The following is a 21,807-nucleotide window of genomic DNA, read 5'->3' on the forward strand; positions in this document are numbered from 1 at the left end:
CTATAAATAGAAAAGAAAAATATTTTATTTCTGTTTCATTTTTATCAGTATTTGAAGACGAAATATTCTAATGTATATTGAATTATCAGAGTTAACATGATAAAACTGTGCCTGAATGAGAACTTTGTTGTGATTTATTTGACAAGAAAAACTTGACAAACTTTAAACATGGTAAGTAATTTAATTTGAACAATAAATTATTTCTACTTTCTGTTTCAATGTGTAATATAATAACAAGAAATTAGCTTTTTATTTTAATTGTCAAGTCTGACATTAATTTTGATGATTAGTAATAGATCTATTTTAGGTCTAACTGAAACTTTAAAAAGTAATATCTAACTTTATATGTAAATTTACATGCTTGAGTGTTCTACGGACATTATAACTTTTAAGTTTTTAAGTTTATTGATGATTTAATTGAGACACTTAGAATTCACTAATTAAGGGAAGTAGGCATATCATAAAAAACCTATATATTTATATTGGAATACAGACATACATGTATTCTATATTATTATAAAATATATGTAGATATACTAATATTAAGACTATCGGGCATCATTATTTGCACTGCATGAGCACATACCATTAAGTCCGGTTGTGGTAACTTTATTGGGTTTGAAATTTTGAAAAATTCAATTGACCTGTTTGTTAGTGCTGTTGTTTTTCTAGCTTTGTTGATCCAGCTTCCAGACCTCTACAAAAACTGACTTCACAGACCTTTAACTCAATGTAATTTACAGTTTCTTAAATATCCCACACCAAAAGCTGAAAAAGTAATCTGATGATACAACTTTTTCTACCCATAAAATAATGGTTAATTTATGTGTGTTTGGGTGATTGTAATTCACAAAATGTAACAAGGTCTTTACTTTAGTCAGTAGCTATGCATAAAAAAGTTACAAGGTTTTTACTGTAGTCATGTACTGTGTTTATATGTTGTTATTTATAAAAAAGTTACAAGGTTTAAATTTCTTTATTAAGTCAAAAGCTGTGTTTGGGTTGTTATTCTCAAAAAGTTACAAGGCTTTTACTGTTACATTTAGAAGCAATGTATTTGTGGTATTTCCTCTATTAAACAAAAAAAAATCAAAAGAAATGGACCCTTAGTTTATCCCATTTCAGTTGCATGTCCCCCTGTCCATCTGTCACAAAACTTGTAAGGTTTACTCCTTAAAAACTAATTGTGCAGTTTCAGGAATGATCAGTAACTGTTCCATATTTAGTTGTGCATATTGTCTGAGCATTTTCCAGTTTGATAATTTTTGTCAGAGTTATGGTCTGTTAAGGTTTTTTTATCTTTATCTCTACAAATGCAATGAAACGTAACAGGACTGGTGGGTACCTCAAGATCTTAGGCATATTTAACAAGTTTACTGTTTGAATGATTTAATAAAATTAATTGGCTCTTGAATTATAAAGGTGTTTTGGCCTGTTAATGATTTTTGTGTCGCCTGATACACAGTCATTTGAACTGCAACATGCTTCAAAGTAGCTTCAACATGTAGGTCCAATACCCCTCAATACAACTGCTAAATTTGCAATCATCAACTCTGAGAAGCTTGATATGTTACCAATGTGATGTCACAGAAACATTTTGTCTTTGCTACTCAGGGACACACAAGATTGTATATGTGTGATCCAGAATGATGTTGCAGACATAATAATTATCATTTTGTTAATTATAGTTGGATATTATAGTTTGAATTCTGAGCTTGATTTGAAAGTATTAATTTTGTTCTAATGGATTATAGTAGAACTGATCTAACTGACAATATTTCTGCACCTTCTGAGATCATGGCAGAGTAAATCCACTAAATTTTAATACAAATCTAGATCAAGAGTCTAAATAATTACCTTATTTTCCCAATATCCATGTGATTTCTTATATTCCCAATAATTCATGTATACATTTTAATATTTTATTTACTGTATATCTCTGATAAATGCCACTCCCCCCCACCACTCTATGAACCAGCGGGGAAATAACAAAAAAACTGTAAACTAGGATAATTTATATTTTGACAATATTAACTTTTTTTTATACTTAAATTAATAATGCCCCATGTTAGGAAAATGTAACATCCTCATGATGGGCCTTTATTATAGAATATACTGAATATCCTAAATAAATGTTCTCTTATTATAAATAATATATTATGCCAATATTCATATTTTTATATATATTTTATATATTTTTTATTATCCCTTTAATCATGTAATTATACAATGTACTGTTTTTTTGTTTTTATTTCATACACTTTATTAAACCTATCTATATATATACATTAACATTTGTTGAACCTTTTAAGTACATGTATTACATAAATTTTGTTATCCATGTATTTGATACATTTTTTATATACAAATATTGACATGTAAAAAATGTCAAGATAAGATAAATATATGTGTCAGCTTATCCTAACTGTACAATTTCCTAACTTACTAAATGGGACATCTTTGGTCAAGTGGATAAGGTCTCTGACTTTAAAAAAACTTGCCTTTTGTCACTGTGGTTCAAATCCTGCCTCAGGAACTTTTGATATTTCATGTAAGGAAACTATCCACTGCTATTGGAATGTCAGTGGTTCTACTCAGTTGTTCACATGTTCTTGAAATTATACACAAAGAGGCACTTAGGGTCTTCCTCAACCAGTAAAGTTGGAAATTCACTCTATGACCTTTAAAGAGTTGGCAACAAAAATAAGAGTTAATTTCTATTACAGGTGCAACATAAAGTGTTTCTTGTACATCACAGTGTTGATATTGAAGTTATAAAGAGATATATAATAGATCCACTGGAGAGCCTGGAATCTCATCATAATTTGAAAGTGACCTGTGTCTATGATAGTAGCCATTTTACAGCTGGAAAAACTATTTTAGGAAAGTATGTTATCAATAATCATCATTTTTAGCTCACCTGAGCACAACATGCTCATGATGAGCTATTGTGATGGCCCTGTGTCCGTCCACATACAACATGTGTCATGCATTGTTTGTGGTAACAACATTCCTCTGAAAAAAAGGACTGTATTTTAACTAAACTTAACAGGACTGATCCTTGGATGGCCTCTTACCAAAGTTGGTCAAATAGTTCCAACTTTTTCAATTAATGCATAAGAAGTTCACAGCCGAAAAAGTTATTTAAAATTTCAAAAATCTTCTGGACTAGAGCTTTGATATTTGGTAGTAACATCATCAGAGGTACTTACTATATAATGTTGTACAAATTATACCTCCAGGATTTACCTGCTCCTGGCTGAGAGGTTGCCTTTAATGGTTAAGGCATAATGATTGTAGCCACCGTTTATCCCTGTGTTATTGTAAGAGGCAACTAAATGGGTTTAATTAACTGGAGTCTATGCATCTCTTAGCTCCAGCATAAGGATTTACCTAGATTGTTCAAATATGGCCCTGGGAATAATATTGGGACAGGGGCCATGGATTTTCCTCAAATGTATGTAGTGAAACATTAAAAAAAAATCCCCTCCTTTGAAACCACAAGGGCTAAAACATTATATCTATCTTGGGATCAGAGATCAAGGTCACCACAGCCTTTATCATTTAAAGCTTGTCAGACCAATGAGTACTTTGGCCTACAGTTATAAAATTTCGAAAGGAGATTGGTCATGCCTACCAGTTGAATAGGTTGGTCAAAGGTCAAGGTCACTGTGACCTTAACCACTAAAAGCTTGCCTTACCAATAACTAGAGAACACTAGCCTTCAGACTAAGATTTAGTATAGAGGTTGGCCATGAGAAGTAGATGACTCATGTGGACTTAATGGTCAGTTGGTTAAAGGTTCCTGTAATCTTTAAAAAATACTGAATGCATTCCAGTACCCTTAAATTTTCATCTTTTGAGCAACTGTGCAGATTTTGTTGGAACTTAATAGGAGTGATCATAAGATAACTGACAGACATTTTGAATTGATGAATTCAAAAACTGTATATCAAATATCAGTAAACAATGTATTCATTAAACCTGTTACACATTTGTATTGGTCAAATAAATATGAGAGAAAACTGAACTGGAATGATATTGTATAAATTCATTACAAGAATTCCTGACAATCGGTATAAGCATTTATTCAAATTTAGAGTATTAAATTAACATGATCTTTACAAGCAAAGAAACACGCTATAAATGGAAAATGGTCTCATCTCCACTCTCTAATAAATAAAATAGAAGATTATCAACACCTTTTTATCAATTGTGTGGCAGTATTACTTCCCTGATGTTTTAGTCATTGATGTTTTAGTCATTTTTAGGCATGAATAAATTAATAAGTTTGAAGACATCATTTCTTCCAGATAGATCTTTAACTAATCAACAAACAGCAATCATAATCATCTATATTGATGACAGCAACACTACAAATGACAAACTCTAGATGTATTTTCAGTATTTCAGATTGTGTTAAAGAATGTAGCAACATATTTGTTGTTCTCACTAAGACAGCATTAGACAGAAACTGGGTAAAATATGAAACTCTACTAGCACTGGAGAAGTCTCAACAAGAGGGAAGACTCTGTATAACATTAATTCTCTTTGATGTTGATCCTCAGTGTGCACAGGATGCTGGATTTGGACTTCTAACAAATGCAATGATGATTCATGTTGAACCAAATAGAAATGATTTTGAAAATATTCTTCTGAAACGGCTCATACAGGAAATAAGAGGTTTTAATTTATTTAAGAATTCATTGTGTTCATTGTAGTGGCGAAATGTAGGGATTACTTATCTGTTGTCTGTCCGCATGACTGAATAGGGATAGGTGCATATCTAAGTGTAAATAGAACAAAAGTGTACAATAGAGTTCATTCCATAACAAAAGAGTAATGAATTAAACAAAAGTGTATATTACACAGGTTATCTGGATAAATGATTTTTGGCTGTGTTAATGCCCTTGAATAAAGTGTTTGGCCTGTACATGATTTTGGTGTTGCCTGCTATACATTAGCTAATAATGCTTCAAAGTAAAGCCACATCTTATAAGGATCACTTTTTTGTCATCTATCTCTCTTTTTGTCTATCCATCACAAAACTTTTTCTGGCCTACTCCTCAAAAACTACTGGTGCAATTTCATCCAAACAGTACAGGAATATGATCTGAGTACCAAGTCTAGTTGTGCATATCATCGGCATTTAACAGTTATTGCCCTTTAATGATTTTTGCTTTTTTAAGATTTGACCAGACTATTTCTAGATCATTTCTGAAGCAATCTGAATGAAACTTTACAGAATTAATCCATACAACAATACTTGCACATAAATAATGGGTTTTCCAGTTGAATGATTTTTGGCGGAGTTATGACCCTTAAGTAAAAAAGGAGTTTTGGCCAGTTAATGATTTTGTGTCTCCTGCTACAAAGTAGCCACAACATATAGGGAAAAAACTGGTCAATCACCCTTCAATACCATAATGTTAATAATTAAGTATTTTTTACAATGGCCTTCTTATTTGGCTGATGACTGTCATATAATATGACAGTCTAAAGCCCAATAACAAAGCCATTATGAAAACACTTAATTATTGACAATTTTATTAATTAACTACACATAATCTAAAAAGGTTAAGTACTTAGTGAACAAAAAATAACTAATGTAAAATTCCGTTGTTGTGAGGTATTGCAAATGAGATTCTTGTTTTAAAAATGTCTCGGAAACCTACCTTGCAGCAATTCAAAATGGCGACTTTTTCAGTGAAAAAAAGGCAGATTCATAATGGCCGAGCTGGAGAGCCAATCAAACTTCTCCAATCTCATAATAGCCAAGTTTTCTCGGCCGTACTTTTTGCATAATGGTCTTGTTTTATGTTCATAATGTTGTGGTAAACTTCATATTAGCCTAACATTTGAAGTGAAAACGTGCCCAATATTGAAAAGTTAATTAATAAAACTGCTTTATTGGCTATCATCAGGCGACACATGTGATCACTGATGGCTCTTGTTTATATCTTGGCTATTAAACTTATATGATAATTTTGGCTATCTTAATCAATGCAGGTGTTTTTGTTGTTGTGTATGTCACACTTTTGGTTAAGCTTTTTCATATTCAGCCACTTGTTTTAAGTTGCTAGGGAATTTTAAATAGTTGTTTACCTATCAGATATTGACCAAACAATCATCATCATGACAAGAAGTGCTCATGATACCACAACATCAACTTGTGTGGCAGCATGGCCAATTGATTAAATTGCTTTACACTAGTAATCAAAGGGTTACTGGCTGTGTGGGTTCAAACTCCATCAGGGTTACTGGTAAGCCTTTGTTTCCATGAGCAAGAAACTTTACACTCATTGCTAAAGAACTTGTTGGTTTCAGGGCTAGATTTTAGTATGTTTCAATAAGCTTATAGCTTCCTTAAATAAATTAGTATGAACTAACATTGTTACCTCAAAGGTCAAGGTCAGTCAAAATTCATGTCTACTCCACCAAGGTATATAGCTGTACATCAGACTGCCTAGATTTCATTGATTTAGATCGGACACTTAAATGATTGAGCATGATTAACAAAACTTTTGTAAATAAACAGTCCATTAAAGATTAAGGCAGAACTACAAGTGATTAACCAAATTATTTCCATTAACGTTATATGCATTATATTTTACAAGTTATTTTCTTTGTTTGACTCTGTAAGGCAGCAATTAGTAAGACTGCTTATAAATATGAGATTGAATTCAGCTAGAGTGTTTGAAACATGTGAGAAAATTTTTCCAGATTTAATTATTTATTATAAAATGCACAACTTACTGTCTGGAAATGTTAAAATATGACTCCTTAAGTGAAATTCAAAATGTTGTATTTTGTCACATAAAATTTGTTATAAAGTATTCATTTATGAAAAAAGAGGAAAAAATTAAAAATGAGATAAGTAATAGAAAGAGCACCGAAACACGAGGCTATCTAATTTGTATGAGGGGGCATAGCCCTCGAGTATAAATCAGATTGCCGAGTGTTTTGGTGTTCTTTCTCTTTTGTATCATAGTCAAACATAAAACACGTTCCCTGTTGTCACAATTTTAAACCCCGGGAAAAAGTAACCAATGATCGAGCATCTGAATATGATATTTCTGCCGCTTTCCCTTTCTCTGCCGTCACAATATGTAAACCCCAGCAAAAATGAGCCAATCAACGGGTATGATCTGGAGTGCGGGTAACTGATACCTGCACTCCAGTTACCGCACTGTGCATGTATATGTATACGATTTAACTCTGACACTTTTTCAACAGAAAGGTCCCCAAACTATGATACAATTCAAGATAAATCAACTAAAATAAATATCATGGTTAACATTGTTTAGGAGAGAGGGGTTTTGTAGAGTGTCTTGGGGTGGGGTTGGTTAGGTAGTCACCAATTGACACTTTGTACACCTGTGGTGATCATATGCACATATTTTAGAACTATTCAAACATAATCTTATTTTTTTAATCAGAGCCAAGACCACTTCAGCCAGTAAGGATAGCAGTAAATCTGTCAGTTGGGCAAGCATGGAGTCATTATACTGGATATGCTAAAATAGTGCTGCCAGGTAATGTGGTATTGTAAAAGTAACATATACATTTGTCTGTGGGTCTGAGTGAGGAATAATAATGCTGCCAGGTAATGTGGTAATGTAAAAGTAACAAATACATTTGTCTGTGGGTCTGAGTGAGGAATAATAATGCTGCCAGGTAATGTGGTAATGTAAAAAGATATACATTTGTCTGTGGGTCTGAATGAGGAATTATACTGCTGCCAGTTAATGTGGTAATGTATAAAGTAACATAAACATTAATTTTGTCTTAGGGTCCGAATGAGGAATAATAGTGCTGCCAGATAATGTGGTAATGTACAAGTAACATATACATTTGTCTGTGGGTCCGAATGAGGAATAATAATGCTGCCAGGTAATGTGGTAATGTAAAAGTAACATATACATTTGTCTGTGGGTCCGAATGAGGAATAATAATGCTGCCAGTTAATGTGGTAATGTATGAAGTAACATAAACATTAATTTTGTCTTAGGGTCCGAATGAGGAAAAATAGTGCTGCCAGTTAATGTGGTAATGTTTAAAGTTATATATACATTTGTCTGTGGGTCTGAATAAGGAATAATAGTGCTGCCAGGTAATGTGGTAATGTATAAGTAACATATAAATTTTTCTGTGGGTCTGAGTGAGAATTAATAGTGCTACCAGGTAATGTGGTAAAGTATAAGTAACATATACATTTGTCTGTGGGTCAGAATGAGGAATGATAGTGCTGCCAGGTAATGTGGTAATGTATAAGTAACATATACATTTGTCTGCGGGTCCGAATGAGGAATGATAGTGTTGCCAGGTAATGTGGTAATATATAAGTAACATATACATTTGTCTGCGGGTCCCGAATGAGGAATGATAGTGTTGCCAGGTAATGTGGTAATATATAAGTAACATATACATTTGTCTGCGGGTCCGAATGAGGAATGATAGTGTTGCCAGGTAATGTGGTAATGTATAAGTAACATATACATTTGTCTGTGGGTCTGAATGAGGAATAATAGTGCTGCCAGGTAATGTGGTAATGTATAAGTAACATATACATTTGTCTGCGGGTCCGAATGAGGAATGATACTGCTGCCAGGTAATGTGGTTATGTATAAATGACATATACATTTGTCTGTGGGTCTGAATGAGGAATGATAGTGCTGCCAGGTAATGTGGTAATGTATAAGTAACATATACATTTGTCTGTGGGTCTGAATGAGGAATAATAGAGCTGCCAGGTAATGTGGTAATGTAAAAGTAACATAATTATACATTTTTCTGTGGGTCCGAATGAGGAATAATAGTGTTGCCAGGTAATGTGGTAATATATAAGTGCAATGTAACATATACGTTTATCTGTGGGTATAGAGAAATAAGAGTGCTTAAGGTATGCATATGAAGGAAGAACATTAGGTCTTTTGTTATCAAATTCAATTCCCTAAAAAGCTGAAGTTTCCCTCATCCAGTTGTTCAACTTGAAGAAATTCATAATACACAGCAGAGGGGATCTAGTTTTATTTTTCTATCTGAAAGATCTGATAATGGTTTGAGTCTAGTTAAGCAGTTTATTTCCTTTAATAAAAATGACTTCTGTCACATTTAGATTTTGTATGTCAGGTTTTTACTTTTTTCAGAGTTAAAACAGAGAATATGTACAAGTAAATGGTTCATTGAGAACAGAGGCAGATTTCCTGTGATGGAGTTTAATCTTATTCCACACACTGCAAAAACTGTACGCTATTTGTACGAGTTAAATTCATCTATTAAGGTATATAGTCACTCAGTTCAATCATTTATACAATCTAACTTAAAGTGAATTATTCCATTTTTGCGGGTCTGTAACACCATATAATATTATGTTGATAGTATTATATAATATTACAACAGACAACAAAAGAATTGTTACAGTGTATTAGATACATGATTGGATATTACAATTGCCTCCAACAGTCTAAAAGAGATTTTTTATGCTACTTCTTTACTGGAATATAGACTTATGAAAATCAGATTAAATTCTTAATTATGTTAAGTCTTTATCAAATAACATTTTATATATCAACTATATAACAGAAATAAACTTCTATTTTCATTTAGTTGTTAATAGAGAACTTGCATTGCAATTTAAGTCTAAAGAAAATGTAATTACATATATCAATATATCATATATAGAATTAACTTTGCATGTCAAGTCAATAGTCTGTAGCAGAAAGTATACTTAGCTAGGTTAAAAAATTCTATGTCAAGTCTCAAATATAAAATGGACACCAAGTGTTTAATATTTGATGGAAAATGCACTTTTAATATCAAGTATGTGATGTAAAATTGACTCCAGTGTCAAGTATGTGATGTAAAATTGACTCCAGTGTCAAGTATGTGATGTAAAATTGACTCCAGTGTCAAGTATGTGATGTAAAATTGACTCCAGTGTCAAGTATGTGATGTAAAATTGACTCCAGTGTCAAGTATGTGATGTAAAATTGACTCCAGTGTCAAGTATGTGATGTAAAATTGACTCCAGTGTCAAGTATGTGATGTAAAATTGACTCCAGTGTCAAGTATGTGATGTAAAATTGACTCCAGTGTCAAGTAATTGTGATGTAAAATTGACTCCTGTGTCAAGTAATTGTGATGTAAAATTGACTCCAGTGTCAAGTATGTGATGTAAAATTGACTTCTTATGTCAAGTATTAGATGTAGCAGGCTCTATACTATTGGAGCCTCAATTTTTGTATTTTCTTATTGAAATCTCTTAAATTTTTTAATGGACTGTTTCAAATTTATAAAGCTGGAGAAATCATTTACACAAGTTCAACAGGTTAAGGGTGTAACATTGGAAAGGAGAAGACTTGAGTTATATAGAAGTGTGAATGTATATAAGTAACAAAAATTTTGTATGATCTGTTTGTATTGTAGTGTATGCATTATGTTGACTAATTTTACTTTTCAGTATGAAGGTGATTTAGATGAGATAAAAGCTGATAGAGGGAGTTTCAAGGGTAGACCTTATAAAGTACCTGTCTACTCTATTGAAGATCCTGAAGAGAAGCAGGTATATGTTAGTTATGATTAGCTATAATGCATAATTATGTAGAATTTATTTTGAATGTCATTATAATTAGTCAACATCATTTTTTGAAGTAACTTTCAATGTTACATATTTGATATCATTTTATAGGTCTTAAATTTTCCTGTAGGTCCAACTATAGGTAAATAAGTTTGAATCCATGGGCATATTTACCTTGTCCAGTTGTGGGGACCATCAACTCTGGCAATGAATAGAAAATGTGTGGGCATATTTACCTTGTTCAGTTGTGGGGGCCATGGTCATATTTACCTTGTCCAGTTGTCAGGGCCATGGGCATATTTACCTTGTCTAGTTGTCGGGACGTGGGCATATTTACCTTATCTAGTTGTCGGGCCATGGCCATATTTACCTTGTCCAGTTGTCGGGCCATGGGCATATTTACCTTGTCTACTTGTGGGGCCGTGGGCATATTTACCTTGTCTAGTTGTCGGGCCATGGGCATATTTACCTTGTCTTGTTGTCGGTTCATGGCCATATTTACCTTGTCTAGTTGTTGGGCCATGGGCATATTTACCTTGTCTAGTTATCGGGCTGTGGGCATGTTTACCTTGTCCAGTTGTGGGGGCCTTAGTCATATTTAGTCTATTTATTTTGTCTTGTTGTTGGGCCATAGGCATAATTATTTACCTTGTCTAATTGTCGGGCCATGGGCATATTTACCTTGTCTAGTTGTCAGGCTGTGGGCATATTTATCTTGACTAGTTGTCGGGCCATGGGTATATTTACCTTGTCCAGTTGTGGGTGCCATGGTCATTTTTACCTTGTCTAGTTGTCAGGCCATGGGCATATTTACCTTGTCTAGTTGTCGGGCTGTGGGCATATTTACCTTGTCTACTTGTGGGGGCCGTGGGCATATTAACTTTGTCCAGTTGACGGGCCGTGGGCATATTTACCTTGTCTGCTTGTGGGGGGCCGTTGGCAAATTTACCTTGTCTACTTGTGGGGGCCGTGGGCATATTTACCTTGTCTAGTTGTTGGGCCATGGGCATATTTACCTTGTCCAGTTGTCGCTTCTCTATGTAAAATAATCTATGAATCATCATGAATTATACCTGGTAACTTTCAAAATTAAAGTTCTCTTAAATTTTTCACTACATTTGACTTTTTTGTCACTGTAAAGATCACTATAGACAGAAATCAAGCAATAGACACAACTGTAGATATGTTTTTATATATTTTATTTTTCTACAGAGGTATTATTTTGTGGCCCAGATTCCAAACTCATTGAGTATTTTGAACAAGCTAGAAACCCAGTCAATATCTGACGATGGACAGGTTCCAAAATTCACCATATCAAGTGGAGAGAGATGTTTACAGGTCAAGTAGATTTCACTATGTCATATTTGTTAACTAATAGTGGCTTAGTATTATCTGTATAAATTGATGTTTTATATCAAAATTATTTCTCTTGTTAAAAATGACCATCTTTGTGTACATGTATTTTACAACTTAAAATTTATATCAGCTATAATAAAATAGTTTATGAAAGTAAGTATGATTTGATACATGTATGTATTAAAGTCATGGTGAAATTATATTAAAACAAACTGTGTGATAGAGATGGTGTGGGTATTGGGCATTCATGTCACATCTAGCACTCTTGAAGTGTCACCTCAACAGCTGAAATAATTCAAGTTAACCATTTCACATGTCATTTAACATAATAAAATTAAACAGTTTTTCTTCAAGCTTGGCCCAAAGGTTAAACCTATAAGGCATTGTGCAGAGACTATGCTGCTGCTTACAAAGATTTGTGCTACAGATTCTATTCTACAGTTGCTTTTGCAAAATGATAGATTTTTTTTTTGAGTTATGCCCCTTTTTTTGAAGAAAGATATGGTATGTTTACTAATTGAAACATAGCAAAATATTTGTGACAAATATCTTTATTTAATTGTTTGAAAGAAGGACATGTGTTATTTGTTTATTTAAATTTTATTTGATCTATATGAGAAAATTGTAGATGTATGCCTTAGTTGCTATATCTATACAAAAACTAGAAGTACATGCTAGGTAACCCAGTTGTTTGTTTTAACTGTAGAAAACAATATTGCATGGAAAAGTAAGTTTGTATCTCCATTGATATATTGCTTTATAGGTAGCAAGGTTTTACTTCATCTACAACAGGCTTGTGAATCACCCAGAAAATCTGTCATGTAATGACATGATCACGCTTGTACATTATAAAGGTAAATTATTACATATTGAAACTAGTGTTTACTTCCTATATGTAAACAAAATCAAAGGGACTTATTGGTAAATACATGTATAATCATACAGAGGTAAAAATGTTAATATTGGTGAAAAATCCTGTCATTCATATGGTATTAAAGTGTCCAACATTGTAGTGATGTGTTGATGAAGTGAGTGGCAACAATGATAAATAAGATTTCTGCTTATAAGTGACAAATGTGTAATTTATCCATTGACTGGTGTGTTAATATTTTCATTATAATTATTATACATTCTAGATAAGAAAATAAATTAGATAATGTACTGTATGAATCTGGTAAAAATGTTATAATATATCAGCTCTAATTTTACTATGCAGATGATTGCAGTGTTGATCAACTACTACTGAAGGCTGTTAAGGAAGTATGTTCAACACAGACTAACTTGCAACAAGCAACACAGGTATTTATATCCAGATTTTATTTACTCACCTGCCTGATTTTCCTGTCAACAATCAATCTTATACCACTGGTTGATGAAACTTGGCAGGGATGTACCTAATGTATACAAAAGTTTTTTCAGTAAGTCTATTTCAGACAAAACTAATGCTACTATGGTAACAGAACAGGCACCTGAGTAGATTAGTAGAACCACCGATGTAAGCTGAAGTCTCTGGTGCAATTTGGAACCACAGCAGTGAGGGGCAAGTGGAGACAAGCTAGATTATATTTACTTAAGACAAGTTTTGCTCAATTTTTGTTCTGTTACAGGTGGTTTTCCATCTGCATATGTATTGTATTGGGTTGATTTTTTAAAGATGATTAGGTTGTGTTTTTGTGATGTTAAAATCAATTGTTTGATATCTGTCCTTTATTAAGATTAACCGATGTGTGTTTTTTTACAGAGCTCAATGCAAACTTTTATTATATTTTATCTTAAACTCACAATCTAATATTATGATATTGATATAAACTATCCCTATATATTTTTACTTGAAATGTATGCAAATATGAATATTGTCATTATTTTTTCCATGGAAACTTATTTTTAGGAATTGGAGAAAGTTTCAATAAAGAGTAGACCAGAGGCTGATAGCTGCAGCGATTTCCAGAATACTGTATATATAGACTTTCATCAGGACTGCAGTAAAGATGTGGAAACAGGACACAGTGTGACGGAATTTCTTCACAGACATAATATAAAAGTATGGGACAATAAACGTCCTGGGAAGACAGATTTGGACAATTTGAAATGTGCATTAAATGAGTCAAAGTGGTGTGTCTTTGTGATATCATCTGAAGCATTACATAAAGAAGATTTTAGATTGTTAATGTTTAGATGTAGAGCTGCAATGCACAGGAGTATTTTTGAAAATGAGCTTCGATTAATACCTGTGGTTGATGAGATAACAGAAGAGGATATCCCACGTGATATCTGTGCCGTAACATATCTCAGCAAGCAGGAACCTAATTATCTCCACAAACTTCTAAATATCATCAAATGTATGTATCTTTAATTTATGTATCTTTATCCATTACATCATGTTAGTTTAAGATGTAAATAGACGTTGCTTTTATTTCATCATTTGTATTATCTTATGAATTAAATTATAAAAATGATAAGTCATAAGATCGTTAAGGCCTATCTCAGCTTGTGATTATGATTTTGATATTTCTTATATGTATTGTACTGTATTTGATCAATTGTTGTATATAGAATAACTGGAAAACTTGGTGACTATAATTATGTTGTGTTCATCTTATGTTTTTGATTATTTGTCAAATTTTTGAAAACATGAATAACTTTAAAAGGTCATGAAACACGATGGAAAGACAACTGGCCTATCAGACAAGTTTTAGTTTTGAAATTAACATTTAAATCAGGGTATAATTTTACTGATGTTATATTTTAGGTGGAAGTATAAAGATAGAAGGGAAAGTAAGTGGAAGAGATGTTCATCAAGGTCTAGCATGGGCATATGTTCTCAATTACCTTCAAGTTACTCTCAAAGGTAGCAATAATTTATATAATTACCTGAATATCAGCACATAAATTTTTAGCAGTTTTATAACTAAAGTGCTTTTTTTCTTCTAGCAAGCATTTTTTTCATTCAAATGGTTTGTAATGTAAGGGCTTTCTCTTTCAAGTAAATCCTCTTTCAGTGAAGCATCTGTCACTGTATTTTAAGCATTTGTTACTTGGATTTATTTTTATCCAAAATTTTAGAGGCCCTTGAACCCATCTTACTATTAGGGGTCCCAAAACTATATTCAATTTATATGTCTCTAAATAACATATCCACATGCTTTAATGCAACCTTGGGTAAAATTACTGATTTGACAGACAAGCAAATAATGAAATATTAGTCATTTTCATACCACATTAAAGGTTATTTGTTGTAACAATATTGTTTTCTTCTGTGCAGACTTAACTGCAGATGATCTGGTCAAGTTTTTGCCAGCATTATCCTTTAGTGTTCTGTTTTTACCAAGGAATCATCTACCAATTAAGTATCAGTCATTTTAGCATCTGTTCAGTGAAGAATCTATTTGTGTATCATATGTCAGTGAAACAATTTTCTATGAAGCATCTATTTGTGTAGAATCTGTCAATGAAGCATCTGTCAGTGAAGAATCTATCTGTGCAGCATCTATCAGTGTAGTATCTATCTGTGCAGCATCTATTAGTGAAGCGTCTATTTGTGAAGCATATATCTCTGAAGCATCTTTCATTGAAGCATCTATCTGTTAAGAACCTATCTGTAAAGTATTTATCAGTGAAACATGTATCTGTTTAGCATCTATCAATGAATATGCTATATTTCTAGCATATATCTGTGTAGCATTTATCTGTGTAGCATCTATCTGTGTAGCATCTATCTGTGTAGCATTTATCTGTGTAGCATTTATCAATGAAACATCTGTCTGTATAGCATCTATCTGTGTAGCATTTATCTGTGTAGCATTTATCTGTGTAGCATTTATCTGTGTAGCATATATCTGTGTAGCATTTATCTGTGTAGCATCTATCCGTGTAGCATTTATCTGTGTAGCATTTATCTGTGTAGCATTTATCAGTGAAGCATCTATCTGTGTAGCATCTATCTGTGTAGCATTTATCTGTGTAGCATTTATATATGTAGCATATATCTGTGTAGCATTTATCTGTGTAGCATCTATCTGTGTAGCATTTATCTGTGAAACATCTGTCTGTGTAGCATCTATCTGTGTAGCATTTATCTGTGTAGCATTTATCTGTGTAGCATTTATATGTGTAGCATATATCTGTGTAGCATTTATCTGTGTAGCATCTATCTGTGTAGCATTTATCTGTGTAGCATTTATCTGTGTAGCATTTATCTGTGTAGCATCTATCTGTGTAGCATCTATCTGTGTAGCATTTATCTGTGTAGCATCTATCTGTGTAGCATCTATCTGTGTAGCATTTATCTGTGTAGCATTTATCTGTGTAGCATCTATCTGTGTAGCATTTATCTGTGTAGCATCTATCCATGTAGCATCTATCATTGTAGGATATGTTTGTTGGAATACTGTATTCCTAGAAATTTTTGTGGATACAATATTTCGTGTCTTTCACAACATCGGCATTTTAGCAGAGACAAACTTTCGCGGATTTGTAGTAACCGCGAATTCCGCAAATATTAAGTCGCTAAGGCCTTAATTACAGATTTTGGAGGCATGACCCTGCCTGTTGGGTACTTTTAATTTTTTTTTTTAACAAGTCGCGCCCAAAGCGCTACATTACTCGATACCTTTTCATTTGTTGACTTGTCACACAAGGACGGTTGTTCTGTGAACACTTTTTACTTAATTCCTTACCTTTTTCACTATGTGATTAAGTAAGATTTAGTCAGACCCATTAGCTTTATTCTTATTTGAATTATAACTGACTTTATCTTCAAAATGTCGATACGTAATTTACTACACAGTATCGGATAGTACATCGCTTTCATTATAACAACATAACAGCAGTTTATCAATGTAGCACTTTCATCACTATAGTACTTTAAACAAGGTATCTATAACATACATAAATAATTTTTTACACATTTCTATAGCACCTGTGTTTATATGTTTCTTGTGTAAGTAGATTAAAATAAATTATCTGCACGTTTATGTTTTTATTTAGTTGAAGCTAGAAATGTTCGCGATTTTCTTATAAGTGACATATTCGAAGCTATAAAGATTCGTGGAATCATGCTTACCGCGAAAAGCGCTAACTTAAAACGCGCAAAATCTTTTCTAGGAATACAGTATGTCAGTTAAGCATCTATCAGTGAAGCATCTATCTGTGTAGCATTTATCTGTGTAGCATTTATCTGTGTAGCATATATCAGTGTAGCATCTATCATTGAAGCATATGTTTGTGTGAAGCATCAATCTGTTTGGTATCTGTCAGTTAAACATCTATCTGTGAAGTATTCATCTTTTCAAATAATTGTACATTTGTCATCAGCATTTAATATTTATAGTATAACAAAATTATTGTTGAACAATTGTTCCAAACATTTCAACTTGCTGAAAAGAATATTACTAGTAAATGAATGTTAGCTTCCAATAATTCTTACCTGTATAACTTTATTTTGTTTGTCAGTTATTGCTTGTCACTTCATTATTTTCTCAGATGTTCTGAATTGAATCCTGATATATATATCATGTACATGTATATACACTCTTAAATGATATTTAAAGAGAGTGTTCTATTTTTATTTGTTGATAATTCTCTTATCTTTACAGATCACATTGAGAGACTTAAACAGATCAGGGAGAACTATCCTAAAGATCATGTCTACACAAAGTTGTTTATCATTGTGCCAAGTTCTTGTGCTACTAAATCACTGGGGGCTCTAGATAAAGATGAAAATGGTCATCAAATTGATGAAAGATTTAAACAGCTTCCTGAAATACATTTCATCAATAAAGCAGTTGGGGGTGTTAACAGACCATATCAGTTAATTCCTTACAAATTACAGACTGATGACATGGTAATTATCATTAGGTATATAGAGGTTGGTAACACGGTAATGGTCATTAAGTATATAGAGGTTGGTAACATGAAAATTGTCATTAAGTATATAGAGATTGGTAACATGGTAATTATCATTAGGTATATAGAGATTGGTAACATGGTAATTATCATTAGGTATATAGAGATTGGTAACACGGTAATGGTCATTAAGTATATAGAGGTTGGTAACATGGTAATTATCATTAAGTATATAGAGATTGGTAACATGGTAATGGTCATTAAGTATATAGAGATTGGTAACACGGTAATGGTCATTAAGTATATAGAGGTTGGTAACACGGTAATGGTCATTAAGTATATAGAGGTTGGTAACATGGTAATTGTCATTAAGTATATAGAGATTGGTAAGATGGTAATTATCATTCAGTATGTAGAGATTGGTTAATTGGTAATTGTCATTAAGTATATAGAGTTTGGTTACATGGTAATTATCATAAAGAATGTACTGGCTGCATTGTAATTATAATTATTTTTTACAGGCAGATGATATGTTACATTGTAATTATTATGAACTATACAGAGGCAAATGACACAGTTATTTTCATTAATAAATGCAGGAAGATGATACTGTAATTATCATAAGTATGTGCAGGCAGACAACACTGTAATTATCATAGGTTTGTGCAGGCAGATGGCACTGTAATTATTATTAAATATGTGAAGAGAGATGACACTGCAATTATCATTAAGTTTGTGCAGGCAGAGCACACTGTAATAATCATAAGTTTGTGCTGGCAGATGAAACTGTAAGTATCATGAAATATGTGCAGGCAGATGACACTGTAATTATCATTAAGTATGTGCAGGCATATCACACTGTAATTATCCTAAGTTTGTGCAGGCAGATGGCACTGTTATTATCATTAAAAATGTGGAGGCAGATGACACTGTAATTTTCATTAAGTATGTACAGGTAGATAATACTGCAATAATAATTAAGTATGTGCAGAGAGATGACACTGTAATTATCATTAAGTATGAGCAGGCAGATGACATTGTCATCATCATTAAGTATGTACAGGTAGATAATACTGCAATTATAATTAAGTATGTGCAGTGAGATGACACTGTAATTATCATTTAGTATGTTCAGGCAGATGAAACTGTTATTATCATTAAGTTTTTGAAGGCAGAGTACTCTGTTATTATCATTAATTATGTGCAGGCAGATGACACTGTAATGATACTGTTTGATTACTGTTTGTTTCAGACATATATAGTTGCTGTTGAATATCCAAATGCTGTTTTATGTCTGAAAGAAATGTCTGAAATGTCTTTTGTGTCCGGGTTAGAACAGCAACATCTTCATGATGAAGCCTGGAAATTCAAAGAGCTGGCACAGAACATTATTGACACTACACCTAGCGTTCAAAATAAAGCAAAATTGTTGTACTATGATGGTAAGATTTGTTACAATACAAATATATATGCAAATATGCAAATATCTTGTAGAAATACTTTAAGAACTTTTATGCTCATTGGAGGGATAATTATAGTCACCATCAAGTATGTCCTACTGTGCTTACATTTGGATACTAAGGTGGACAGGAATAAAAAGTGATTTGATGTCATTCATAAAACAATAGGGAAAACAAAAGAGCAGCCACCAAAGTATGATAGTAACACCTTCACTGTCTTTTCCTGTGAATAACTTAAAAAGTATTGAAGAAATTTGATTAAAACTTCACAAAGGGATAGAGACAGTAAGGGGAAGCACAGTGTTTATGCATCAAAACTATACCTCGCTTTTTCAATAATTTTCCTTAAGTTTATAATGCTTGTCGTGAGTATAACTTCTAAACTATCAATGATATCTCATTGAACTTCACCAAGTTGTAGAGGAAGTGCAGTGTCAAAGAAAAATAACTGTACATTGCTTGTTGTTTTTTTTTTTAAATTATCTCCCTTAAAGTTTAATGCTTTTCCACCAGAGAATGAATTATTAAAATGATATTTATCTCCATGAAATATAATAAAAAAATATTTGAGGCTCTAGTCTAGGCATTTGAGAACATATTTCAAACAAATGTTTACAACAAAACAAATGCTCAGAACTTTACATTAACACTCAAAGAGCGATCTCACCAATTTTCAATATAATGTAAACTTACACAGATGCAGAACAATTTTTATTTGTTTGGGTCGTCAGACCAAACAAATAATGGTAGCGAAATTTCAGAGCCTAATGCTGTTAATTGCAGATGCCTAAAGTAGTCCACTTTTTTGAAGCGGTTACTTCCCTTTATATGTACACTAACGCCGAAAAATTCAGGGGAGATCAATGCGTAAAGATTGTCAAATGACAGGCGCATTAATTTTCAAGCAAAGTCGTTCCCGAATGGTCGAAGATTTCTAATATTGTTTCATTCTTTATAGATATACATGCTTACAGTAAGCTCCATGATTATTTACATCTGTGTTTAGCGTCAAAATAATAAGAGTTACAAACCCTAAATTAGAATAATATGGTTTTTTCAGGCCATGTACATATAACTTCACCATGGCCGGGGGGTTTGCATGCTCGCTTATGAATCGAGAGGTCCAGAGTTCAAATCCCAGTTGAGGCTACTCATTTTTTTTTTTTAAGTCAAATTAACATTGAATTGTCTATCAGTGTTGCAATTAGTCTTATAGCCAATTTACTACAGTTAAAACATTGGAAAGCATTGGTGGCACTATACAAAAACAAATTGGTTTATAATCTCACAACCTTCACCTTTTTGACATTCTGAGACCCAAACAAATTCAGCGCCTTCTGTGCTTTGATTTTAACACAGTGCTCTCTATGTTTTACTTCTGCTCCTGGGATCTATATTATACAGTTGGACTCATTGATGCTATAATGAATGAAAAAAGGCTTAAAGTCAGGTTTGGTCTATAATGGGCACATTTTTCATTTATAAATATTTTAAATATTCAAACATATTATTGGAATATTGTTATGAAATATTGCATGAAAAAAAAATATTGATATGTACATGTAGTAAGTTCTAAGTAACTCATATTTAGTATAAATATTTATATAAAAAAATTTGTGTTCTATAACATTTTATTATCTGCTGTATACATATTAGATGCTATGAATATATGAACTAGTGTAGGAGGTTTATTTATTTCAGATAGTAGACTTACAGTGGCTGATGCAATGCTTGAAGTACTGAGAGATGAAGCCATGAACTTTATCCTATGATAGGTTGTAAGTGTGTTGAGTTGAACCCATAGACTACAATTAGGAAATTTTAGCTCATCTGTGATAAAAGATTAAAGATCAAGACATAAACTGTTTGTCATGATACAACATTGTAGATGAATTCATAAACTTATATATTATATTACTGTTGTGTACTATAAATGAACATATAGATATGTTATAAGTCATGTCATGTGAGATGAATTCATAAACTTGTGCTGTGATTCATGTGTTATGGAATAAATTATGAACTGTGTGCTATTAAACATGTGCTTGTTAAAATAGATGAATTTATAAATTTTCTACTATTATACAGTCCTGTATTCTGAGGTGAATTCATAAACTTTGTGCTATGTTTGATGTGTCCTAAAATAAATTCATGGAATAATGAAGTGTGAATGATGAAAATCTTAGAGATACAAGAATGAAATATATTCTGTGATGTAAATGCTCAGGGAGGACACCATTATTACTGTAACCAATACAGACTATATGTGAACATGAAACGATGGGAAGAGCTATCCTAATTGGCATAAGTGATAATGTGTCAGTCAGTATCTTTGTTGTGTAATAATACCAGAAATCAGATGACCTTACATATCACCCTGTGACACATACTTATGAATTTTAAGTTGTTACCCACAAATTTAGACAGCCTTTTTAGGCAATTTGGATCAATCTTAAGTTTCTCTTAACAACTTCACATTTATTGACATAAGATCCCAAAGTTTATGGGCAGTCCTCTGGCTTTAGGGTCAAAGTCACTGGTGCTAAAATAGATGTTTACACTTTGCTC

General features: G+C 32.6%; 1 protein-coding gene across 1 annotated transcript; it reads left to right on the plus strand.

Annotated features, from left to right (window-relative positions):
* On the plus strand, window positions 1-21,403 carry LOC132749004 (uncharacterized). Its single transcript, XM_060738666.1, has 14 exons — window positions 1-171; window positions 2,727-2,887; window positions 4,406-4,683; window positions 7,440-7,535; window positions 9,150-9,283; window positions 10,463-10,564; window positions 11,792-11,917; window positions 12,699-12,789; window positions 13,152-13,234; window positions 13,824-14,274; window positions 14,685-14,783; window positions 17,530-17,777; window positions 19,032-19,221; window positions 20,941-21,403. Exons 1-14 carry the CDS (start codon window positions 169-171, stop codon window positions 21,009-21,011), a joined length of 2,133 nt encoding a protein of 710 aa, XP_060594649.1. The 5' UTR covers window positions 1-168; the 3' UTR covers window positions 21,012-21,403.
* The last annotated feature ends 404 nt before the right edge of the window (window positions 21,404-21,807 follow it).

Source organism: Ruditapes philippinarum, unplaced genomic scaffold (genome assembly GCF_026571515.1).
Source record: "Ruditapes philippinarum isolate M1 unplaced genomic scaffold, ASM2657151v2 ctg2139_1_1_1_1, whole genome shotgun sequence".
In the NCBI taxonomy this organism is placed as follows: Eukaryota; Metazoa; Mollusca; class Bivalvia; order Venerida; family Veneridae; genus Ruditapes; species Ruditapes philippinarum.

Coding starts and splice junctions, on each gene's coding strand:
- LOC132749004 (XM_060738666.1), top strand. Junction 4,684..7,439: donor GCTCATACAGGAAATAAGAG/GTTTTAATTTAT, acceptor TTTTTTAATCAG/AGCCAAGACCACTTCAGCCA. Junction 12,790..13,151: donor CACGCTTGTACATTATAAAG/GTAAATTATTAC, acceptor TTTACTATGCAG/ATGATTGCAGTGTTGATCAA.